We start from the raw sequence: 27,344 nt of genomic DNA on the forward strand, positions 1-27,344 counted from the left end.
TACGGTATTAACATCTGATGTAGTCAATTTTAAGGCAAAAAAACATCAGCAGCAATAAAAATGGACACTTCATAATGATTAAGTTTCAATTAACCAGGAAGAGTGTGACGATTCTAAATTTGAATGTATATAAAAACAAAGACTCAAAACAAAAATGGGTTGATCTAAAGGAGACACAAATTCACAAATATTCTGGAAGATAAAACACTTTAGAATCTGATGGAATAAGTCTGGAAGATTAGAAAGGGTTTGAAAACACAGTAAGATTAATTTGTAGAGATTGGGGGGGAAAGGAAGAGCACTCTTTCAAATGTGCAACTCCGTTCTTTAAGAAGACAAACTCAAAGGCAAACAGTAGCATCCAGCGGTAACCTAGCATGTGATGACTATGCAGAGAACGTATTAACAAAATTGGAAGAAAAGAATTCTAGGTTTTGAAACCCATTCTCTTAATTTTTCTCTTTCCTAAACAGAAATCTGCAAACAGGGGCACCTGGGTGGCTCAGTCATTGGGCGTCTGCCTTCGGCTCAGGGCGTGATCCCGGCGTTATGGGATCGAGCCCCACATCAGGCTCCTCTGCTGTGAGCCTGCTTCTTCCTCTCCCACTCCCCCTGCTTGTGTTCCCTCTCTAGCTGGCTGTCTCTATCTCTGTCAAATAAATAAAATCTTAAAAAAAAAAAAAGAAATCTGAAAACAAACAAACAAAAAAATAGATATTTCTGTGGATGAGGCTAAGTGTTCAAAGTGACGACTGCTGTATCTGTGACCTGAGACTAAGTCCTGTGGACTCAGAGCTAGTTCTTTTTTTTTTTTTTTTTTAAAGATTTTATTTATTTGACAGACAGACAGACAGCCAGCGAGAGAGGGAACACAAGCAGGGGGAGTGGGAGAGGAAGAAGCAGGCTCCCAGCGGAAGAGCCCGATGCGGGGCTCGATCCCAGAACTCCCGGATCGTGCCCTGAGCCGAAGGCAGACGCCCAACGACTGAGCCACCCAGGCGCCCCTCAGAGCTAGTTCTAAGGTGATAGTAAGTAGTCTATAGGGCTGCTACTTACCTCACTGGTCACTTTAGGTATGGATACAAGCTGGAAAAACTTTATCTCCTAGGTGTGAGTTACCTGGGCCATGGTAGGGAATGAATAAACAAGGGAACATACTGGTTAACTAAAGAGGCCTGTGAATATTAAAGTAAGCCTGTGGTTCTGATTTGCCAATCTCAAAGTCAAATAAGAAGATGTTTATCCCAATTTCCACATACTGATACTGTAAACAATAAATAACTGACTTTCTGAATGGGGAAAAAAAAAGAAAGATCCTTTCTTTGTGTCTTTAATGTCAATTTTCACAAAAACTTCTGGCTTCTCTTCATTATAGACTTGAATTGTCTATACTTTTGCTTTCATTTCAGCATCCTTAGACAATGAAAAATTTTCTCAGCACTCTACTCATTAAGAAATTTCTTTGGTCAATATTGAATACAGCCCGGAATTTATAAAGCTGCTTATCCATAACATGTAACAAGAAAGATTGCCAAGTTCTCTCCTTGCATTTTTACTATTATTTGCAGGGGCTTGACAATCCCAGTATCTGTCCAGTAATTAAGCACGGCCATCACACATTGCTTAAACACTTTCTTCCAAGTGTCTCCCCCATATGTGAAACTGGACATCAGCTCTGTGATCCAGACATTCATACTTCTGACCAGAGGTAAGGTGGCTTTGATTACCTCCTGCTTCTTAATCAAGCTGTAGCCTCTCACTACTGTGTATCCCCACACCATGATTGTGATGCTGGGCACTCCACTTCCCCAGAATCCGATTTCTGATGTATACTGAGCTGTGGCCTCCAGTTTAAGGCTTTCGTAAAGTCACTGCCTTTATAGGGTTTCTGTTTAGTATGAATTTTCTGGTGTTTAATAAGATTTGATCTGATGGTGAATGCTTTTCCACACTCAGCGCATATAAATGGTTTCTCTCCTGTGTGAATTCGATGATGTTCATGGAGTTGTGACTTCTTAATGAAGGCCTTCCCACAGTCACTGCATTCATAGGGTTTCTCTCCAGTATGAATTCTCCGATGCCGATTTAAATGTGATTTCTGGATGAAAGACTTCCCACATTCTGTACAAATATAGGGTTTCTCTCCTGTATGAATTCTCTGATGCATAATTAGTGTTGATTTTCTTGCAAAGGCTTTCCCACATTCGCTACACTCATAGTGTCTCTCTCCAGTGTGAGATTGCTGATGTATATGGAGGCCTGACTTCCGAGTGAAGGCTTTTCCACAGTCACTACATTTATAGGGTTTCTCCCCAGTATGAATTTTCTGGTGTGTAAAGAGATTTGATCTGTCAGTGAAGGCCTTTCCACACTCAGCACATCTGTAGGGTTTCTCTCCTGTGTGAATTTGCTGATGTACATGGAGTTGTGACTTCTTTGTGAAGGATTTCCCACAGTCACTGCATTCATAAGGTTTCTCTCCAGTATGAATTCTCTCATGGGTAATAAAATGTGACTTGTGGAAGAAGGCCTTCCCACATTCGGTGCAAACATAGGGTTTTTCTCCTCTATGAATTCTCTGATGCATACTTAGTGTTGACTTCTGGATGAAGGCTTTCCCACACTCACTGCATTCATAATGTCTCTCTCCAGTATGGCACTTCTGATGTATCCTGAGCCGTGACTTCCAGGTGAATGATTTTCCACAGTCACTGCATTTATAGGGTTTCTCTCCAGTATGAATTTTTTGGTGTTTAATGAGATTTGACCTGTCAGTAAAGGCCTTTGCACATTCAGTACATATATAAGGTCTCTCTCCAGTATGAATTTTCTGATGTATAATGAGATTTGTCTTGTGAGTGAAGACCTTCCCACATTCTGTACATATAAAGGGATTCTCTCCTGTGTGAATTCGCTGATGTACATGGAGTTGTGACTTCTTTATAAAGGACTTTCCACAGTCACTGCATTCATAAGGTTTCTCTCCAGTATGAATTCTCTCATGTGTAATAAAATGTGACTTCCGGATAAAGGCTTTCCCACATTCAGTACATACATAGGGTTTTTCTCCTGTATGAATTTTCTGATGCATACTTAGAGTTGATTTCCTTGTGAAGGCTTTTCCACATTCAGTACATTCAAAGTGTTTCTCTCCAGAATGGATTTTTTTATGTACATTGAGGTTTGAATTCTGAGAGACATTTTTCCCACATTCACTACATTCATAGGGTTTTTCTCCAATATGAATTCCCTGGCATCTGAACAGATCTGACTTCTGCATACAGGCTTTTCCATATCCACTGCATTTACAGTGATTCTCCTCAGTGTGAGTTTTCTCATGATTTGACTTGAGGGACAAGTCCTTCTCATATTCAGTGCGTGTACAGGGTTTCCCTCCTATAGAAGCCTTCTGAGGTACAGCAGGTTGGGGCTTCTGAGTGAAGACTATCTCACATTTGCTGCATTCATGCTGTTTCTCTTCAGTATAAATACTTTGATGTGCAAAGAGGTGTGGCTTCTGGGTGAAAATTTTTACATAATCAGAAAATAAATTGAGATTCTCATCAGTATGAATTCTTTGATGTTGAATGAGAGCTTGCTTATGACTCAGAAGTTTCTTATACTGGTTATATTCACAAGCATTCGTTTCTGTATGAGAATTCATAGGAGTGAAAATATTACCATATCCAATAATCTTATCAAGATTTTCTGTTGCATTGTTTCTATAATCACATAAGCTTACAATAGGCTTCAAACTCCTTCCAAATGATTCATAGCTCTGGAGTCTTTTTCTTGCAGGAACAAGGTATGTGTTTACACGGTCAATTTTCCCAATGTCCTTATATTCACAATCTCTCTCATTAAATAGCGTTCCCTTGTTGATAAAGGGAACTTGTGTTATACTTGTGTTCTGGTTTTCCTCACATCTCCCTGTCTGTTTATCATCTTGCCACAATTCTAAAATGGAATATGGGTCATTGCTTGTGAAGAGATTAATTCTCTCAAACTGGATTGAAACTTCTTCAGACATTCCCTGCTGTGAAGTTTCAAAACCAATATCCCCATCTAAAACAGAAGGAAAAAATAAAACACACAAAGGAAAGTTAAGAGAACATAGAAGGGATAATACAGTTGATTTAGGGTGAATACAGAGAACTGTGAGAGGCTTTATATAAATATAACAAATATGTATAAAATACATATGAGTAGTAATAGATTTATATATAATGTATAGCAATAAAACAAATACTTGTCTTGCATTTACTAAATAATAAGCAGTACCATTTAGATGTGCCAGGCATTGTTCTAAGTTCTATATCTAACTCATTTAATCATCACAACCCATTGCTCTTGGTATCAGTATTGTCTCCATTTTACAGATGAGGAAACTGAGCCACAGAAGAGGCAGGTATGTGCCCAAACCAAATGTTTAGTAACTGGAAAGAAGAGATTCAAAGTGAAGCTACATCAGCTCTATGTATGTAGCAGAACTACACAGTAAGCTGTCAGAGAAACAAAGTGACAAACTGTGTGGCTTAAAAGAAGTACTTGAGTCTATATCCTTGTTATCCTTATTATTCTTGTTAATCCTTCATCCACTAATCTCTGTACTTTCTCTTTCCCTATTAATCACTCTGCCCTAAATATCAATGTATTTATGTAGAGTAAAACTATTTTTTTAAAGATGTATTTATTTGAGAGAGAGCGAGAAAGAGAGCATGCACGTGAGCAGGGGTAGGAGGAAGAACAGAAGGGGAGGGAGAGGGACAAGCAAAGTCCATGCTGAGCGCAGAGCCTGAAGCGGGACTCGATCTCATGACCCCAGATCATGACCTGAGCTGAAATCAAGAGTCAGATGTTTAACCAACTGAGCCACCCAGGTGCCCCTAGGGTAAAACAACTGTAGCTTCATTCATTCTCATTTAGCCAAATGGCAAAAAATGTCTGTGACTCAATTCTTTATTCTGGTTTGGGGTGCAGAGATATATGCACTCAACAGGAGGCATATAACAGGAGAAAGGAGCAGCTGTCTGAAGCAGGGCCTGAAAGTCTTCCATCAGAACCTCTCCTCTCCCTTTAGCAGTATGAAGCTTGTAGCCAAGTTCATGGCTGCCCTCAAACAATAGCCTGATTTATGGTGAGGTGAAGCAAAGTAATTCAGTTCTTACCAGTCAAATAGGAGTAAAAATTATGTTGTGCGACAAAGCCCATGTCTTAAGGATGTAGGCATGCCTCCACAACCCTCTTCTCTTCCCACTGGCTGTATTCCAGACTGGTGGCACCCAGCTCTGTGGCCTGTAATGCCCTAGGCACAGGCTGGAAAACTATGGCCCTCAGACTAAATCCAGGCCTCCACCCAAAAACTAGAAATGGATTTTACACTTTTGAATGGTCAAAAAGAAAAATCAAAAGAACATGACACATGAAAAATATATGAAATTCAAATTTCTGTGTACATAAAGTTTTTATTGGAACAGAGATTCATTCATAGTGCCTCTAGCTGCTTTGGGGCTAAAACAGCAAAACTGAGTAGTAATGACAGCAATCATATGGCTCATAAAGCCTAAAATAATGACTTGTGGGTCTTTACACAAAATGTTTGCCAGCCTCTGCTCTAGCGGATGGCCATGCAATGACTTGGGAACTCACATGATACTGGGTCAATGTTTATGTTCTCTGGGTCTATTAGTGACAGGAGCTTGCTTTCCCCAATATACCATTCTTGCCCAGAATAAGATCATTAATACTCCAAATTCTGGAAGAGCATATAAGACATAGTAGATTCTCAGTAAATATTTACATAAAAATAGATACTATTACCTTATTCTACTAGAGTTCTTGAGTATAGACACAGTCCAACCTCATATCCATTTCATTCTGCCTCCAGGGCCTTGTCATACCCCCAGACATATTCTTTAGGTGCTATGTTACATTTTTACTCACACACATTAAAGGCTTTTACTAATCCTGAGAACATCTAATACCGGATTCCTGGGGTGCCTGGGTGGCTCAGTCGGTTAAGTGTCTGCCTTCCACTCAGGTCATGAATCCAGGGTCCTGGGATCAAGCCCTGCATCTGGCTCCCTGCTCCGTGGGGAACCTGCTTCTCTCTCCCTCTGCTCCTTTTCTCCCCCATCCCTGCTCATGTGCTCTCTCGCTCTCTCTCTTAAATAATTAAAATCTTAAAAAAAAATACTGTATTCCTAAATATGGATTTTGATTCTTTTGCAATCTTTCACTTTCTTTAGCTTATAAACCCACTGTTACATCTGGCAACATTTACATTGCTACCAAGAATGTTCAGTGTAAAAATCTGCTCCTGTGCTAAAAAGTTTAATTATATGCAATTCCTGTCACCACTGACTCAACTGCTCATTCAGTAAAAATACAGGGTCATAACTTCAGGCCAATAAAATGTGTATATGCAAGCTATCTTTCCACTAGTCACTAACGTCTCTTTTATTACTAAATCCAAACATATACAGTTGACCCTTGAACAACACAGGTTTGCATGGCATGGGTCCACTTATATGTGGATTTTTTTCAATAAACACAGTGTAGTACTGTAAATTAATTTTCCTTATGAGTTTTTTTTTTTAAGATTTTATTTATTCGACAGAGATAGAGACAGCCAGCGAGAGAGGGAACACAAGCAGGGGGAGTGGGAGAGGAAGAAGCAGGCTCATAGCGGAGGAGCCTGATGTGGGGCTCGATCCCATAACGCCGGGATCACGCCCTGAGCCGAAGGCAGACGCTTAACCGCTGTGCCACCCAGGCGCCCCTCCTTATGAGTTTCTTAATGACATTTTCTTTTCTCTAGCTTACTTTGCCATAAGAATACTGTATGTAATGTATTTAACATATAAAATATGTGTTAAATGACTGTTTATGTTATCGATAAGGCTTCTGGTCCACAGCAGGCTATTAGCAGTTAGGTTTTGGGTTAGTCAAAATTATATGTGGATGCATGACTACATGAGGAGTTGGCATCCCTGACCCCCACATCGTCCACAGGTCAACTATTTTCTTTCCCCACGCAGCTTTTTTTTTTTTTTTTTGATTCTCTGTTTCTTTCAAAATTCATTGTTCTTTTACGTATCATCTAGGGGTCTCTCTTTAACTTAAAATAATAACAAAGACCAGATATTCTGAGCCACTCATATTCATGTTTAATTGGCAGAGATGTGCACCATAAACAACACTTAATGCACAAATGCTGACATTTTAAACACTTCATGCAGTTCTTTTCCTTTTCCAATTACAATTATTGGCCCTTTGAATTGTTCCTAGCAGAAGAAGAATTTTAAATCCCTCTGAAAGAGAAAAATAACCTCCTCTGCCTATCACATAAATTCAAGAATTTAATTTTGCTAAATATTCCTTATAGAAACATTAAAAAAAAACGGGCAGAAGACTCAGTTATCACATAATTTAATGTGGTTTTGTCTGAGTTTCTGTGGACTGTTGAATTAGAAAAGGAACAAGCCACGTGTGCTTATGCATGTAATGGTCAGGCCCACTCAAGAGGTAAGTGAAGTCTAAGCACAAAGAGTAAGTATCTGAATAGGCAGATCGCAAAACAATCACACGGTCAGATGCAGGGGGATCATTAAAAAACATTAAAATGAAGTAAACGTAATTATGGACACTAAACAGAAACAATGTGAACTGCACATATGAGGCATGTTCTTTCTTTAGCTTACAAACCCACTGAGAGAAGAATTTGTCACGTGTTAGATAATAGGCAGTACCTTTAGTTTGGCTCCTAGCTATGACAGGATAAACATGGTGTTTTAAGCAATGAAATCTATTAGTAGCACCTAAGATAAATTAGTAAAAAAAAAAAAAAAAAAAAAAAGGCGTGGGGAGGGATTACCACATCCAGATAGGGTTAGAATAACCTAAAGGCATGAAAAAATATAGACAGGGTTTTGAGTAATATCACTGGAAAGTAAGAGGAGGAGGGCACCTAAATGGTATTTTCTAGAAGACAAAAGTTACTAGAAAGGACAGAAAGAATTATTTGAGAAGATGAGTCACCAGGAAAGTAAAAAAACCACAACAGAACGTGACAAAATTTTGAAAGGGGAGCCATCTGCTTTTAGCATGCTGCACTGTACCTGCTCTTCCCTCACACAACTGGCCACCTGATGGGCCTTTATATGCAAAAGGTATCAGTCATTACCCTGATTATTCTACACAACAGCCAATGCCTGCTTAAGACACACAACCAACGGTGACAGCATGAAATGCATTCCCGAGCCAAACCTAGTCACAACTTATGCAGGAATTGAGACACCTGATTCAATCTGAGACACACATCTGTCCCTAAATGCCAATTTTAACTTTGAACGTGGGTTGGTTATATATCTGACAGAGGCTTATAGGACTCAGCAAATGTAGCATAAAGCGGTGCAGCTCAAAGTATGTAGTTGCCAGCAGGCAGGAGAGCCTGATAGCAAGAGAAGAAAACGACCCCTGTGGTGGTGGGGATCATCTAGATATCCTGCTCACTGAACCAACCGTTAAGTTGTCTATAGAGGAAGAATGGATCTCCACCCCAAATTTGGTTCAGATGTCAAGAGTCACACCAATAACGTGTGAAAAAGTTCATTACTCAGCAATGAAACTTTCAAGGAAGAACTCTCAAGCAGGTTCAAAGTGGCTTGAGAGAGCAAGAAAAGGAGATGGACTGGTTTTTTTATGGTGGTTGGGGGTAGGGCCAGGATGACTGCTCCTGTGCGGCTTCCCACCAGCACTAAGGGAGGGAGCACCTGGGCTTTCTTATCAGTTTGCCCAGATGTGGGACTGATGGCAAGAAGAGAGGGGTGTGAGGCTTAGAGGATGTCAGCAATCAAATATCAAAAATGAAGTCAGATGTGATACCTAAAGCACAAGTCACAAAACCAAAATCAACAAGTGGAACTATATAAAACTAAGAAGCTTCTGCAACAGTAAAAGAAACGAACAACACATGAAAGGAAAACATATGGAATGGGAGAAGACATTTACAAACCATGTATCTGACAAAAGGTTAATATCCAAAATATGTAAAAAACTCTTACAACTCAAGAGCAAAAAACCAAATAACCCAATTAAAAAACTGAAAAAGGACAAGAATTCTCTATCCAGCAAGGCTATCATTCAGAACAGAAAGAAATAAAGAGTTTCCTAAACAAACAAAAGCCGAAGGAGTTTGTGACCACTAAACCAGCCCTGAAAGAAATATTAAAGGGGACTCTGAGTGGAATGAAGAGACCAAAAGTGACAAAGACTAGAAAGGAACAGAGAAAACCCCAGAAATAACAACAAAACAAGAAATAAAATGGCACTAAATACATATCTATCAATAATCACTCTGAATGTAAATGGACTAAACACTCCAATCGAAAGACATAGGGTGTCAGAATGGATTAAAAAAAAAAAGACCCATCTATATGTTGCCTACAAGAGACTCATTTTAGACCTAAAGACACCGAAGTGAGGGGATGGAGAACCACTGAACCATTTATCGTGTGAATGGGTGTCAAAAGAAAGCCAGAGTAGTGGTACTTGTATCAGAAAAACTAGATTGTAAACCAAAGACTAGGGGCGCCTGGGTGGCTCAGTCAGTTAAGTGTTCAACTCCTGATTTCAGCTCAAGTCATGATCTCAGGGCTGTGAGACTGAATCCTGTCTCGGGCTCATATGCTGGACATGGAGCCTGTGTAGGATTCTCTCTCTGCCTCTCCCTCTGTCCCTCCCCACCCTGCTAAAAAAATAAAATAAAATATAAACCAAAGACTATAACAAGAGATGAAGAAGAAGGGCACTATATCATAATGGGGTCTATCCATCATGAAGATCTAACTATTGTAAAAATTTATGCCCCCAACTTGGGAGCACCCAAATATGTAAATCAATTAATAACAAACATAAAGAAACTCACTGATAATAATGCAATAATAGTAGGGGACTTCACACCCCACTTACATCAATGGACAGATCACCTCTGCAGAAAATAAACAAGGGAACAATGGCTTTGAATGACACACTGGACCAGATACACTGGACTTAACGGAGATACTCAGAACATTTCATCTTAAAGCAGCAAAATACACATTCTTTTCTTTTCTTTTCTTTTTTTTAAAGATTTTATTTATTCATTTGACAGAGATAGAGACAGCCAGCGAGAGAGGGAACACAAGCAGGGGGAGTGGGAGAGGGAGAAGCAGGCTCATAGCGGAGGAGCCTGATGTGGGGCTCCGTCCCATAATGCCGGGATCACGCCCTGAGCCGAAGGCAGACGCTTAACGACTGAGCCACCCAGGCGCCCCTACACATTCTTTTCAAGTGTATATGGGACATTCTCCAGAAATGATCACATATTAGGCCACAAAGCAGGCCTCAACAAGCACAAACAGATTGAGATTATACCATGCATATTCTCAGATCACAGCACTATGAAACTTGAAGTCAACCACAAGAAAAAATTTGAAAAGACCACAAATACATGGAGGTTAAACATGCTACTAAACAATGAATGGGTCAACCAGGAAATCAAAAAAGAAATTTTAAAAAATATGGAAACAAATGCAAATGAAAACATAAGAGACCAAAATGTTTGAGATGCAGCAAAAGCAGTCCTAAGAGGGAAGTATATAAAATACAGGCCTACTCAAGAAGCAAGAAAAATCTCAAATAAGCCACCTAAACTTACACCTAAAGGAGCTAGAAAAAGAACAACAAAGTCTAAAGCCAGCAGAAGAAGGGAAATAATAAAGATAGAGCAGAAATAAATGATACAGAAACTAAAAAAATAGATAAATGAAACCAAGAGCTGGTTCTCCAAGAGCATGGAAATACAAACAATTATGAGAATATTATGAAAAACTATGTGCCAACAAATTGGACAACCCGGAAGAAACGGATAAATTCCTAGAAACATATAAACTACAAAAACTGAAACAGGAAGAAATAGAAAACTTGAAGAGACCGGTAACCAGCAAAGAAATTGAACCAGTAATCAAAAGTCTCCCAACAAACAAAAGTCCAGGACCAGATAGCTTCACAACTGAATTCTACCATTTAAAGAAGAATTAATACCTATTCTTCTCAAACTATTCCAAAAAATAGAAAAGGAAGGAAAACTTCTAAATTCATTCTATTAGCCCACTATTACCTTGATACCAAAACCAGACAAAGACTCCACTAAAAAAAGAGAACTACAGGCCAATATCCCTGATGAACACGGATGCAAAAATTCTCAGTAAAACCATTCATGATAAAAACCCTCAACAAAGTACAGACAAAGAGAACAAACCTCAACATAATAAAGGTTATATATGAAGAACCCACAGCTAATAGTGTCCTCAATGGGGAACAACTGAGAGCTTTTCCTCTATGGTCAGGAACAAGACAGGGATGTCCACTCTCACCACTGTTATTTAACATAGCACTGGAAGTCCTAGCCACAGCAATCAGACAACAAAAAGAAATAAAAGGCATCCATATCGGCAAGGAAGAAGTCAAACTTTCACTATCTGCAGATGACATGATACTCTATATAGAAAACCTATAAAACTCCACCCAAAATTGCTATAACCAATACATGCATTCAGTAAAGTTGCAGGATACAAAATCAACATACAGAAATCTGTTGCACTTCTATACATCCATAATGAAGCAGCAGAAAGAGAAATCAAGGAATCGGTCCCATTTACAACTGTACCCCAAATAATAAGATACCCTAGGAATAAACCTAACCAAAGACGTAAAAGATCTGTACCCTGAAAACTATAAAACACTGATGAAAAAACTGAAGATGACACAAAGAAATGGAAAGACATTCCATGATCATGGACTGGAAAAACAAATATTGTTAAAATGTCTATACTACCCAAAGCAATCTACATATTTAATACAATCCCTATCAAAATACCAACAGCATTTTTCACAGAGCTAGAACAAATGATCTTAAAATTTGTTTGAAACCACAAAAGACCCTGAATAACCAAAGCAATCTTGAAAAAGAAAAGCAAAGCTGGAGTCATCACAATTCTGGACTTCAAGTAATATTACAAAGCTGTAGTGATCAAGACAGTATGGTACTGGCACAGAAACAGACATACAGATCAATGGAATAGAAAAGAAAACCCAGAAATGAGCCCACAAATATATGGTCAATTAATCTCTGACAAGCAGGAGAGAATATCCAATGGGAAACAGTCTCTTCAACAAATGGGTTTGGGAAAACTGGACAGCAACATGCAGAAGAATGAAACTGGACCACTTTCTTACACCATACATAAAAATAAATTCAAAATGGATTAAAGATCTAAATGTGAGACAGGAAACCATCAAAATCCTTGAAAAGAACACAGGCAGTAACCTCTTTGACATCGGCCGTAACAACTTCTTACTAGAAATGTTTCCTAAGGCAAGGGAAACAAAAGCAAAAATAAACTATTGGGACTTCATCACAATAAAAGCTTCTGAACAGTGAAGGAAACAATCAACAAAACTAAAAGGCAACGTATGGAATGGGAGAAGATATTTGCAAATGACATAACTGATAAAAGGACAGTATCCAAAATATATAAAGAACTTATAAAACACAACACCCAAAAAACAAATAATCCAGTGGAAAAAAATGGGCAGAAGATATGAACAGACATTTTTCCAAAGAAGAATTACAGATGGCTAATAGACACATGAAAAGATGTTCAACATCACTCCTTATCAGGGAAATACAAATCAAAACTACAATGAGATATCAAACCACACACCAGTCAGAATGGCTAAAATCAACAACACAAGGTACAACAGGTGTTGGCAAGGATGTGGAGAAAGGGGAACCCTCTTACATTATTGGTGGGAGTACAAAGTGGTGCAGCCATTGTGGAAAACAATATGGAGGTTCCTCAAAAAGCTGAAAATAGAACTACCTTATGATCCAGAAATTACACTATTAGGTATTTACCCCAAATATACAAAAATACCAATTCGAAGGCATACATGCACCCCGATGTTTATAGTAGCATTATCAACAATAGCCAAAGTATGGAACGAGCCCAAATCTCCATCCACTAATGAATGGATAAAGAAGAAAAGAAGATATGGGGGGTATATAATGGAATATTACTCAGCCATAAAAAGAATGGAATCTTACCATTTGCAATGACATGGATGGAGCTAGAGAGTATTTTGCAAAATGAAATGTCAATCAGAGAAAGACAAATACCATATGATTCCTTTTGTATATGGAATTTAAGAAACAAAACAAATGAACATAGGGGAGAAAAAAGACGCAAACCAAGAAACAGATTCTTAACTATAGAGAACACACTGATGGTTACTGGAGGGGGGCGGGGGGGAGTTAGTTAGATGTGTGATGGGGATTAAGGAGGGCACTGTGATGAGCACTGGGTGTTGTATGGAAGTGCTGAATTACCATATTGTACACCTGAAACTAATGTTACATTGTATATTAGCTAATTGGTATTTAAATAAAAACTTGGGGAAAATGGGCAAAGGCATTTGCAACTACATGGATAGAGACAGAGAGTATTATGCTAAGGGAAATAAGTCAGCCAGAGAAAGACAAATACCATATGATTTCACTCACATGTGGAATTTAAGAAACAAAACAAATGAGCCAAGGGGTAAAGAGAGAGAGAGACAGACAAACCAAGAAACATTCTTTTTCTTTTTTTAAAGATTTTATTTATTTATTTATTTATTTGACACAGAGAGAGCGAGACAGCCAGCGAGAGAGGGAACACAAGCAGGGGCAGTGGGAGAGGAATAAGCAGGCTCCCAGTGGAGCAGGGAGCCCGATGTGGCACTCGATCCCAGGACCCTGGGATCAGGCCCTGGGCCGAGGGCAGACGCTTAACGACTGAGCCACCCAGTTGCCACAAGAAACAGATTCTTAACTATAGAGAACACACTGCATGCCTGGGTGGCTCAGTCGCTTAAGTATCTGCCTTCAGCTTGGGTTGTGATCCCAGGGTCCTGGGACAGAGTTCCATATCAGGCTCCCTGCTCAGCGGGGAGTCTGCTTCTCCCTCTCCTTCTGCCCCTCTCCTGTCTTCCTGCTGTCTCACGCATGCTCTCTCTCTCAAATAAATAAATAAATAAAATCTTAAAAAAAAAAACTGTACAGAATATACTGATGGTTACCAGAGGGGAGGGGTGAGGGAATGGGGAAATAGGTGATGGGGATTAAGGAGTGCTCTTGTGGTGAGCACCAGGTGTTGTATGTAAATGTTGAATTACTATATTGAAACGAATATAACACTATATATTAACTACTGGAATTTAAATAAAAACTTAAAAAAATATATCTAGATGAGAAAATAAATGGACAAAGGACCTGAATGGATAGTTCTTCAAAGAAGATATATGAAAGGCTGACTGGTGTATGAAAAGATGCTCAATCATCATCAGAGGAACGTGAATTAAAACCACAATGAGATTATCACCTCATGCCTGTTAGAAATTTCCATCATCAATAAGATGGATAGCAAATGCAGGCACGGATGTAGAGAAAAGGGAATCCTCGTGTACCCTTGGTGGGGCTGTAAACTGGAGTAGCCACTACGGAAAACAGCACAGAGGATCATCAAAATTAAAAACAGAAATATCGTATGATCCAGTAATTCCACTTCTGGGAACATATCCAAAGAAAACAAAAACACTAATTTGAAAAGATATCTGCAACCCCCCATTCACTGTAGTAATATTTATAATAGTCAAGACATGGAAACAACCTAAGTATCCATCAATGAATGAATGGATAAAGTTGTAGTGTATATATACAATGGATTCAGCCATAAAAAATGAGGAAATCCTACCGTTTGCAAGAACATGGATGGACCTTGAAAGCATAATGCTAAGTGAGGTAAGTCAGAGAAAGAGAAATACTACATAATATCACTTACATGTGGAATCTTAAAAAAAATTCATAGAAAAGGAGATCAGACTTGTGGTTACCAGAGGCAGAGGGTCAGGGAGAGGAACCGGAGGAAGGTGGTCGAAAGGTACAAACTTCCAGTTACAGGTACAAGGAATGTGATGGCACAGCATGGTGACTGGCGCTAACGCTGCTGTACAGTATATAGAAAAGCTGTTAAGAGAGTAGATCCTGAGTTCTCATCACAAAGGAAAAACAATTTTTCCTATTTCCCTTTTTTTTTTAATCGTATCCATATGAGAAGATGGATTTTATCTGAACCTATGGTGGTAATCATTTCACAGTATATGCAAATCAAACCATCATGTTGTATACCTTAAATTCGTACAGTGATATATGTCAGTTATTTCTCAATAAAACTGGAAAGAGTAATGAAGTCAAAATCTATTACAAGATATATGATGAGATGTTCAAAATATTTAATTAGAGAAACACAAATTAAAGTAGTAATTAGTAAGTATAATCCATTGGATTGGCCAAATTATTAGAAAGAGGGGCAGGGATGTAGGGAAACTGATATCCTTGTACACTTGGGATTGTAGAATGACATATCCAATCTAGAAAATACTGTGGTCATACTTCATCAAATAGAATATTATTACCCAATGAGAAGGCAACCCTATTACTCTTCCCAAAGAAATTCTCATTGCCAAAGAATAGATTCATGAGGAAATTTATTGCAGTACTGACTGCAGTAGTGGGGAGCTGGACAAGTAAAATGTGGTATATATCCACAGTACGGAATGTGGCATCGGTTAGAAGCAATGAGCTTTTCTAGAAAAACACATTGCAACATGAACCAATTTAGTGCTAATAGAAAAAAAATAAGAAACTGAGTAGGACAGATAGCACAGTACCATTTCTACAAATTAAAAATACCAACAATTTAAATTTTACAAATACCCTACAAATTCAAGGATAGATAGCAAACATATCAACTACATTAGAGCAGCTACCTCTAAAGATTAAAACAAATACGAGGAGTGAGAATTAAAAGGGAGAACTGAAAAAACAAAACTGGGGCGGGGGGTAAACACACGGATAATGATATTAATTAACAAATAAGGAACATAATAACCTCAATTTCCTGTAAACAAAGCACAAAAACGTTTTGTAAAATGCCAAAATAAGTAAATTACTTAGAAAAATCAAGTCAATGTTGTGTTACACTAGCCAAGTAAAAAGAAAATTTCAGGCAACATAACTACTACTGTCATATACAGCAAAAAGCTGTCCCCTGAATGTAGCAATGGTACCCTCAAAGTTGATGGATGGAGGAGGCATGGGAGATAATAAAGGGAGGCCATCTCTAAATGACAATTCTGAAGCACTAAGGGGAAAGAGAGAAAATGAAAAGAAACTCTCAAGAATGTGTCCCAGAGTAAATTTTAAAAAGTCAATGAGTATCTGAATATGTAAGAAAAGGATTTAAGATGTGATGGGGGCACCTGGGCAGCTCAGTCACTTAAGTGTCTGCCTTCGTCTCGGGTCATGATCCCAGGGTCCTGGGATCGAGTCCCACAACAGGCTCCCTGCTCAGTGGAGGGTCTACTTCTCCCTCTCCAACTGGTGCTCGCTCGCACGCTCTCTCTCTCTCGCAAAAAATAAATAAAATCTTAAAAAAAAAAAAGATCTTGATGTGATGGAGGTAAAAAGAATAAAAATGCTAGAGAAAGGGAGAAAAACCATAAAGCAGGATCCCAGATCCAAAGTACCAGTAATTATAGCACATTCCCTCCTAGAGAGTCAAACGAAGACAAAAATAAGAGGGAAGAGGCCTTAGGTGGGGATGGCTTTCAAATGTCTATGAGGACTATACCAACTCTACCCGTGCAGTTCCAAAAGTACAGAGTATTACAGAAGTGTCATATTAACAGCATTTCACAGCTGCCAGCCTCTGCCAGTACAACTCCAATTCATTCATGCTGTCTCCCTATGCTCTTGTTCTCTACTCACCGAGACAGCTCTGACTTGAGATTTCACCATCCAGCATACGTGGCTCTTCTTGCTCCAAGTTGAAGATGACTTCTGGTTTGGGAACTTGACACCCTATTAACAGGAAATGATAGAAGATTTGGTTTCAGAGGCCATTCAGTGAAGTATTCCATTTACTTTTCAGAAAAGTTCACGCAGGGGCGCCTGGGTGCCTTAGTCATTAAGTGTCTGCCTTTGGCTCAGGGCGCGATCCCAGGATCTTGGGATAGAGCCCCGTATCATGTTCCATGCTCTGCTGGGAAGCCTGCTTCTTCCTCTCCCACTCCCCCTGCTTGTGTTCCCTCTTTCGCTGGCTGTCTCTCTCTCTGTCAAATAAATAAATAAAATCTTAAAAAAAAAAAGAAAAGAAAAGTTCATGCAGAAGAGAAGTATATTCATAATACCCCAAAGGGATAATTAGACCTCCCACATACCTCAGAAATCCCACAGATTTCAAAAATTCCACTGAGAATGAAAAATATACTCAAACAGGTACAACCTTATCCCCAGTGGAGCTGTTCTTACCCACTGAGATCAAGTTGAAATAGTTTTCCAGCATTACATCTCTGTATAGGCTTTTCTGAGCAAGGTCCAATTGTTGCCACTCCTCCTTGCTGAAGTCTACTGTTACATCCTTGAATGACACTGCTCCCTGAAAAACACATTCCTATTCAATGTGAAGGATGAGGACTGGCGAATGGAAACAAGATATTTAGGAACTACTTTTAATAATTTTTAATATGCTACCACATATAAGGTTCTCACTAAACACCAAAATCTTATATTACTATCTTGAAGGAAAAAATAAATCTTATTAAAAGTATCATGCCGGGGCGCCTGGGTGGCACAGCAGTTAAGCATCTGCCTTCAGCTCAGGGCGTGATCCCGGCATCAGGGGGATCGAGCCCCACATCAGGCTCCTCCGCTATGAGCCTGCTTCTTCCTCTCCCACTCCCCCTGCTTGTGTTCCCTCTCTCGCTGGCTGTCTCTATCTCTGTCGAATAAATAAATAAAATCTTTAAAAAAAAAAAAGTATCATGCCATTCCTTCTGTGGTACTGATGATATTCTGGGTAGTTTTGGTCTTGCTTTTATTGATATACTAGTTTCAAAGAAATAAGCTACGAAATTTCATAAAATTGTAAACATATGATTTGTGCATTCTTTTCTATGCCATGTCATTAACACTTCACGTAAAAAATAAAATATATTCTGCCATTCATTTTGAACTTATCCACTGAATAAGTCCATTCTTTCTTTTAAAAAGATGATTTTAAAAAGGCTTTTTTCCCCCCAAAACAGTGTGGTACTAGCATAAAGAGAGACATATAGGTCAATGGAATGCAACAGAGAATCCAGAAATAAACCCTCATATTTATAGTCAACTGATATTCAACATAGGTGTCAAAATAATTAAAAATGGAAAAAAAAGGTTTTTCAACAATAGTGCTGGGACAAGTGGATAGACACAGGTAAAAGGATGAAGTTGGACTCCTACTTCATACCATATAAAAAATTAGCTTAAAGTGGATGAAAGGCCCAAATATTCTTATATTTAGCCAAATGTACATTTAACTAATTTTGGCACTGGATTTGGCAATGATTCCTTAGACATAAAATCAAAAGCGCAAGCAACTAAAGAAAAAATAGATAAATTGGACTTAATTAATTGTGCTTAAAAGGATATCATCAGAAAAGTGAAAAGATGGGATGCCTGGGTGGCTCAGTCAGTTAAGCATCTGCCTTCAGCTCAGGTTTTGATCCCAGGGTCCTGGGCTCAAGTCCCACATCAGGCTCCTTGCTCAGCGGGGAGCCTGCTTCTCCCTCTGCCTGCTGCTCCCCCTGCTTGTGCTCTGTGTCTCTCTGACAAATAAATAAATAAAATCTCTAAAAAAAAAAAAGTGAAAAGACAACCCAAAAACTGGGATAAAATTTTTGCAAATTATATGTCCAATAAGGGACTTGTACCTAGACTACATAAAGAACTCTTATAACTCAATAAAAAATAAATAATCCAATTAAAATGGGTAAAGATCTGATTATACATTTCTTCAAAGATAAACAAATGGCCAAAATCACATGAAAAGATTCTCAATATCTTTAGTCATAAGGTCATATAGAAAATACGCCTTCAGGGGCAACTGGGTGGCTCAGTCGTTAAGCGTCTGCCTTCGGCTCAGGTCATGATCCCAGCATTCTGGGATCGAGCCCCGCATCAGGCTCCCTGCTCAGCACTCCCCCTGCTTGTGTTCCCTCTCTCGCTGCCTCTCTCTTTGTGAAATCAATAAATAAAATCTTAAAAAAAATACCCCCTCAAATTCACTGAAATGACTATAATAAAAAAGATGTTCAATATTATTTGCCATCAGGGAAATATACCCACTAGGATGGCTTCGATAAAAAAGACAGATAATAATAAACATTAGTGAGGAAGTGGAAAAATTGGAATCCTCATGTGGTGATGGTGAAAATATAAAATGGTACAGCCACTTTGGGAAACTGTGGCATTTCCTCAAAAAGTTAAACATAGAGTTACAATATGACCCAAGGGGTCCACTTCTAGGTATATACCCAATAGAAATGAAAACATTTGAACACAAAAAACTTGCACGTGATTGTTTATAATAGCATTATTCATAATATTCAAAAAACAGAAACAACCCAAATGTCTGTGAACTAATGATGGCTTAAAAAATGTGCTATATCCATACAATAAAATGATATTCAACCATAAAAAGGAATAAAGTACTGATATATGCTACAAAGTGGATGAATCTTGAAAACATGCTAAGTAAAAGCAGTCGCAAAAGGCCAGATATTGCATGATTCCATTAACATAAAATGTTCAGAACAGAACTTACTGTTACAGAAAGAAGATCAGTGATTGCCTAGGGCTAAGAGGAATGTGAGGGTTAGGGGGTGACAGCAAAAAGTATAAGTTTGGAGGGGGGAGTTAAAGAAAATGTTCTAAAACTGATATCGGTCATACAACTCTGTGAATATACTAAAAACCAATGAATGTATACTTTAAATGGATGAATATATGGTGTAAAAAGGACTCTTTTGAGGCACTGCCATTTCCAGATGGGATACAATACCTTGTGGCAGTCTGGTGTTTCTTCCGAGAATAACTATAAATGCCATATGAAACACTGAAATCAACTGTTTCAAAGTACAGGAAAGCTCTTAGGGGTTAAAACTCTGGAGAGAACATTGAAGATTTAAGATGATGTATGTAGCTACTTTTACACTGGAAATATTTACCAATTCTAGGTGTTGGCAAAGGTAGAAACCAGCTTTGAACCAGTAGAAGGCTGTAGCTGGATGACAGAGAAACCAGGACTCAAACACACAGCCAGTTTTCTCCTCAGGACATCTGCCAAATTCTAAGGCTAAATGGGCAAAAGACTAAAAACTTAACCAGATAGCATCTGAAAAAGCAAAGCAAAATTTCTGTAGTCTGGGAAGAAAACAGAGTTGGGCATCTACCAGGAGCAGGGTCCACAGAGGACAAACTGGGCTCTCAGCAGAAAATCCTGGATGGCCAGGGTGAATCAGAGGTTGATTAAGTCTTAGGGCTTCAACTTGGCCTTGATCAAACACTGTGCCTGATTGGATAAAGGTGCAAAGGGATAGATGAACCCTCTGTTGAGAAAGATACCACCATCCAGATCCTCTACAATGCTTCATATACTGTTACACACACACACACACACACACACACACACACACACAAATTCCTATGCATACCAAAAGATAGGTCCAAATACCCAAAATCAGATGAAAAAATATTCAACAGAAATAGTCTTACAGGGAACTGGAGTTAGATGAAAAGATGGAGAATTTCATTAGAGAAGTAGGATTTATAATACAGAATCAAATGAAAATTCAAAAGTTAAAACATTTAATATCTTTTTTAAAAAAGATTTTCTTTATTTGACAGAGAGAGAGACAGCCAGTGAGAGAGGGAACACAAGCAGGGGGAGTGGGAGAGGGAGAAGCAGGCTCCCAGTGGAGCAGGGAGCCGATGCGGGGCTCGATCCCAGGACCCTGGGATCATGACCTGAGCCGAAGGCAGACACTTAACGACTGAGCCACCCAGGCACCCCAAAACATTTAATATCTTAAATCAAGAACTGAGATAGGTTTAACAGAATACAGAATTATTGAAATAGAAGACAAGAAAATGGAAAATATCCAAACTGAAGCACAGAGATTTTTTTAAATGAAAATAAACACAAGATCATGTGACACGTCACATATATGACACAGTGAAAAAGAATAAATATTGTAGTCTGAGAAGATTGAGGGACAGTGTGGGGCAGAAGCAATATTTGAGAGGTATCAGTGAATGACGTCAACCCAAACATTCAAGAATCTCCTCAAATCCAACTTTATAAAACTGCAAATATTGACTATAGAAAACAGTAACAGTAATATCTAGCAATGTTTAAAATATATGTAGAATTTAAATGCATGAAAATAATAATGCAAAAGTGAGGGATGGTAAATGGAATTAAGGTGATTTAGTATCCCAGAATTATTGAAAAAGAGGTAGAAATAATAATGAGTTAAAGATGAATATTATAATATCTATGGTAACAAATAAAAGAATATATATAATGAGCAAGTTAACAAAGGAAAAAATGAAATTTTGAATAATCTAAAAGATCAAGAAAGGAATGGGAAAATAATATTAAATAGATGGTTCAAATGTAAAACTAATAAGACAGCATATATAAATGCAAGTATATCAGCCATTACATTGAATGTAAATGGACTAAACGTTCAAGATAAAGCAAAGACTAAATAAATCCCACTTGATCATGATGAACAATCCCTTTAATGTATTGTTGAACGTAGTTTGCTAAGATTCTGCTGAGGATTTTTGCATCTATGTTCATCAGGGATATTGGTCTAAAGTTTTCATTTTTGTAGTGTCTTTGTCTGGTTTTAAGAGCAGGGTAATGCTGGCCCTTCAGAATGTATTTGGAAGCTTTCCTTCCTCTTCTGTTTTTCAGTATAATTTGAGAAGAGTAGGTATTAACTCTCCTTTAAATTCACCTAGAATTCACCTGTGGAGCCATCTAGTCCCGGACTTTTGTCTGTTGGGAATTTTTTCATTTTCAGTTCAATTTCATTTCTGGTAATTGGTCTGTTTTAGATATTGTATTTCTTTTTGGTTCAGTTTTAGAAGATTGTATGTTTCTAGGAATTTATCTATTTCTTCCTAGGTTTATTCCTAGGATGCAAGAATGGTTCAATATTCACAAATCAATCAACACAATACACCACATTAACAAAATGAAAGATGAAAAAATCATATAGTCATCTCAGTAGATACAGAAAAAAACATTTGACAAAATGTAACACCTGTTCATGAAAAAAAAATTTCAACAAAGCAGGTTTAAAGGGAACACAACTCAATATAATAAAGGCCATAAATGACAAACCCACAGCTAACATACTCAATGGTGAAAAACTGACAGCCTTTCCTCTAACATCAAGGGCAAGACAAGGATCTCCACTCTCATCACTTCCATTCAACGTAATACTGGAAATCCAGGACGGAGCAAACAGAAAGGGGGAAAAAAGGCATCCAAATCGATAAGGAAGAAGTAAAACTTGCAGATGGCATGGTACTACACACAGAAAACCCTAAAGCCATCAAAATAATTTTAGAAATAAATAAATTCACCTTTGCTCATTTGCTTTGTTTCTTAAATTCCACATATGTATGAAATTGTACAGTACCTGTCTTTCTCTGACTGACTTATTTTGCTCAGCATTATACTCTCTAGCTCCATCCATGTTGTTGCAAATGGCAAGATTCCATTCTTTTTCACGTCTGATATATATATATATAGAGAGAGAGAGAGAGAGAGACACACCTGGGCTGTTTCCATAATTTGGCTATTGTAGATAATGCTGTAAACATCAGGGTGCATATATCCCTAAGAATTAGTATTTTTATATTCTTTGGGTAAATACCCAGTAGTGTCTTTGCTGGATCATAGGGTAGTTCTATTTTTTTACTTTTTGAGGAACTCGCATATTGTGAAAAAAAAAGAGGCAATCCAAGAAACAGACTCTTAACTATAGAGAACTGATGGTTACTAGAGGGGAGGTGTGTGTGTGTGGGGGGGATGTGTTAAATAGGTGATGGAGATAAAGGAGGGCACTTGTGATAAGCACTGGGTGTTGTATGGTATTGTTGAATCACTATATTGTACACCTGAAACTAATACTATACTGTATGTTAACTAAGTGAATTTAAATGAAAACTTAAAAAAAGAAAGAAATTCAATAAAGTCGTAGATACAAAATAAATATAGAAAATATACAGATATTAGTTACGTTTCTACACACTAACAACAATGATGAAAGAAAGAAACTGAAGGCAACACAAACTAATGGAAAGATATACCATGCTTACTGATTGGAAGAATTAATACCGTTAATATTCCATACTATCCAAAGCAATCTATAGATTCAATGTAATTCCTATAAAAATGCCTATAGTGTTTTTCACAGAAGTAGAATAATACTAAAAAAATTTTATGGAACCACAAAAGACCCTGAATAGCAAAAGCAATCAAAGAACAAAGCTGGAGGTTTCACAATCTAATATTTTAAGAGCTACTACAAAGCTAGTAATCAAAACAGTAGAGTACTAGCACAAAAAATAGACACCTAGATCAATGAAACAAAACAGAGGCCCAGAAATAAACTCATGCATAATTATACGGTCAATTAATCCACAACAAAAGAGACAGGAATTTACAATAGGGAAAAGCCAGTCTCTTCAATAAATGGTGCTGGAAAAACAGGACAGCTACATGCAAAAGAATGAAACTGGACCACTTTCTCCTACCATACACAAAAATAAATTCAAAATGGATGAAAGACCTAAATGTGAGACCTTAAACCATAGAACTCCTAGAGGAGAACATAGGCATTAATCTCTTTGACACTGGCCTTAGCAATACTTTTTAAGATATGTCTCCTTAGGCAAAGGAAACAAAAGCAAAAATAAACTATTAGGACTACAACAAAATAAAAAACTTCTGCACAGCGAAAGAAACAATCAACGAAATGAAAGGTAACCTACTGAATGGGAGAAGATATTTCCAAGTGGTATGTCAAATAAGGGTTAATATCTGAACTATATAAAGAACTTATACAATTCAACACCAAAAAAACCCCAAATAATTTGATTAAAAATGAACAGAGCTAAATAGACATTTTTCCAAAAAAGACATACGGATAATCAACAGACACACCAAAAAATGCTCAACATAACAAATTATCAGGGAAATGCAAACAAAACCACAATGACATATCATCTGACACCTGTCAGAATGGCTAGTATCAAAAAGACAAGAAATAACAAGTGTTGATGAGGACGTGCACTGTTGGTGGGAATGCAAACTGTGCAGCCACTCTGGCAAACAGTATGGAGGTGCCTCAAAAAAAAAAAAAAAATAGGAATACCATAGAATCCAATCACCCACCACTGAGTGTTTACCCAAAGAAAACCAAAACACTAATTCAGAAAGATATATGCACCCCTATGTTTTTTGAAGCATTATTTACAATAGCCAAGTTATGAAAGCAACCCCAGTGTCCACATCGATAAATGAATGAGTAAAGATGTTGAGATTCCGAATCTTGGCTTCAGCTTGGGTCATGATCTCAGGGTCATGAGATTGAGCCCCATGTTGCACTCTGTGCTCAGCAGGGAGTTGGCTTGGGATTCTCCCTCTTTCTCTACTTTTGCCCCTCCCCCTGCTCGCACATGCTCTTTCTCTATATAAAATAAATGAATAAATCTTTAAAAATTTTTAAAAAAATAAACATGTGCTATGTATAAATATAGTAAAATCACTAAGTATCACTCAGACATAAAAAAGAATAAGATCCTGCCATTTGGGACAATATGGATGGACCTACAGGGTATTGTGCTAAGTGAAACAAGTCAGAGAAAGACAAATATCATATGTTTTCATTTATATGTGCAATCTAAAAAACAAACAAACAAAGTAGAAACAAACCCATAAATACAGAGAACAAACTGATGGTTGCCAGGGGATAAGGGTAGAATGGGTGGGAGGTACAAACTTCCAGTTATGGAATGAGTAAGTCATGAGGATGAAAGGTACAGCATAGGGCACAGAGTCAACGGTATCACGACAGCGTTGTATGGTGACAGATGGTAGCTACATTTGTGGTAAGCATAGCATATATAGACTTGTTGAATCACTGTATCGTACAGCTGAAACCAATGTAATTTTGTGTGTCAACTGTATTTCAATAAAAAAATTAAATAAATAAATAAAAATAAAAGCCGAGATTGAGACTTCTGGTTCTTAAAAAAATGGGAGTACGTGCATTCCACCCTATTTCTCCTGCTAATTACCTAAAAACCTAGAAAAATACACAAAACATTTATCCACACCCTTGGCTTTCTCTCAAGAGCTTTCTTGACAGTAAAACCAATTTTGGCCTCTTTTGGAATCTTGACAGCCTGAAAATTTCCCAAGTCTCGTTCCTTATTGCTTAACAGTTGTCCCCTTGATCCATCTCAACTGTCACATTTCACTATAATCAGGAAGAAGAAACTTGGCTACATCTTCAACCCTTTGCTTGGAAATCTCCTCAGAGAAAAATCCACGTTCATCACCGACAAACCTGTTTTCCACATAACTACAGAACAAACTTCATCTAGGCTTTCTGCCACTGCACAACAGGGTACCCTTTCCTCCGTTTTCTAGTAACATGCCCCTCATTTCCTTCCAGTCGTCACCAGCAATACCTTTAACAACCATTTGTCTCAAGACTCTGTTTATAACAATTTAGGTATTCTCTAAAACAACACAGGTTTTTCCTACTGTGCTGCTCTTTCTGAGCCCTCTAGTAGAGTGGTTAACAACCATATTTCTACTACCAGTCTGCTCAAGGAAATCCAGGCTCCTGCTATTGTGTTCTTCAAAATTCTTACAGTTTCTACCCCCAACTGAATTCCAAATCTACTTCCATTTTTACGTACTTATTACAGTAGCACCCACTTCCAGGTACCAAATCTGTAATGGCTTCCTATTGCCGTTCTAACAAATCACCACACAGTTAAAACAACACGAATTTATTATCTTATGGTTCTGGAGTCAGAATTTCAATACGGATCTTGCTGGGTTAAAATCAAGATGTTAGCAGGGCTACATTCCTCCTGGTGGCTCAAAGGGAGAATTCATTTCCTTGACCTACACAACTTCTAGAAACTCACGGTCCCTTCCTCTACCTTCAAAGCCAGCAGAGTGGCATCTTCAAATCTCTCCCTGACTCCTGCCTCCCTCTTTCACTTGTAAGGACCCATGTGCCTACACTGGGACCACCCAGATAACTCAGTATAATCTCACTACCTCAAGATCCTTAATTTAGCCACATCAGCAAAGTCCCTCCTGCCATGGAAGGTAACATATTCACACTTTCCAGAGATTCGGATGTGGATATCCTGGGGGGCAATTATTCTTATTATCACAACTAGTAAGAGAAAATGAGATGGTAAAAGTAAAAACAATGGCTTCAAAATTGTGAGTAAAAATGATTTACAATCTAGAATTTACACCCAACCAAGCTATGAAGTTACTGAGAGTGAAATAAAGACATTTCCAGATATGCAAGGACTCAGAAAATTCACTACCTACCCACACTTTATAGACAGCTACTGTATGACAGGCTCTAAAAATGAAAGCAGAAATCAAGAAAGAGGGGCGCCTGGGTGGCACAGCGGTTAGGCGTCTGCCTTCGGCTCAGGGCGTGATCCCGGCGTTCCGGGATCGAGCCCCACATCAGGCTCCTCCGCTATGAGCCTGCTTCTTCCTTTCCCACTCCCCCTGCTTGTGTTTCCTCTCTCGCTGGCTGTCTCTATCTCTGTCAAATAAATAAATAAAATCTTTAAAAAAAAAAAAAAGAAAGAAAGAAATCAAGAAAGAGCCTAAAACAAGAGATCCAACACTTGATGGACATGAAAGGAATTCCTAGGACTATGCCAAAGGGAGACCGCAAGTCAGCAGCTGAGTATCAAACAGAGAACACTGTGAGCAGGTCAGGTCAAAGACCACGAGAGAAGTTTCTTTAGAGATGAAATTAAGAGCCTAAAGTCTAAAGCCAAATTACCTGGGCTTACACCTGGCTTCAACACTTACTAGTGGTGCAATCTTGGGCAAGTTACTTACCCTTTCTGTGCATCTGTTTCCTCCTCTGTAAAGTGAGGATGATTATAGATAACCTCATAGGGGTTGTAATTAAATTAGTTAATAGTGCTTACAGTGCCTGGCAAATAGCAACCATTATAGTAAGGCTTGTGATTACCATTACTGTTATTACCTAATATATTTTAACACACTGAAAAGATA

The 27,344-nt window shown here is 38.2% G+C and overlaps 1 protein-coding gene across 7 annotated transcripts in view; it reads right to left on the bottom strand.

Moving 5' to 3' along the window:
* Nucleotides 1-799: 799 nt before the first annotated feature.
* The window catches only part of ZNF484 (zinc finger protein 484), a 38,145-nt gene continuing 11,600 nt past the window's right edge, over nt 800-27,344 (bottom strand). For 5 of the 7 annotated variants that reach the window (XM_045772439.2, XM_045772438.2, XM_087858843.1 and 2 more), the window contains 3 exons: nt 17,456-17,582; nt 16,913-17,005; nt 800-4,065 (listed from right to left, as the gene is read on the bottom strand). In XM_045772439.2, the coding sequence (XP_045628395.2) occupies nt 1,760-4,065; nt 16,913-17,005; nt 17,456-17,582 (2,526 nt within the window). In that variant the 3' untranslated portion in view covers nt 800-1,759. The remainder of the gene's footprint in view (nt 4,066-16,912; nt 17,006-17,455; nt 17,583-27,344) is intronic. The other 2 variants (XM_087858845.1, XM_087858846.1) reach the window with 1 other exon arrangement.

Source organism: Ursus americanus, chromosome 34 (assembly GCF_024610735.1).
Source record: "Ursus americanus isolate L20-20 chromosome 34, mUrsAme1.1.p, whole genome shotgun sequence".
In the NCBI taxonomy this organism is placed as follows: Eukaryota; Metazoa; Chordata; class Mammalia; order Carnivora; family Ursidae; genus Ursus; species Ursus americanus.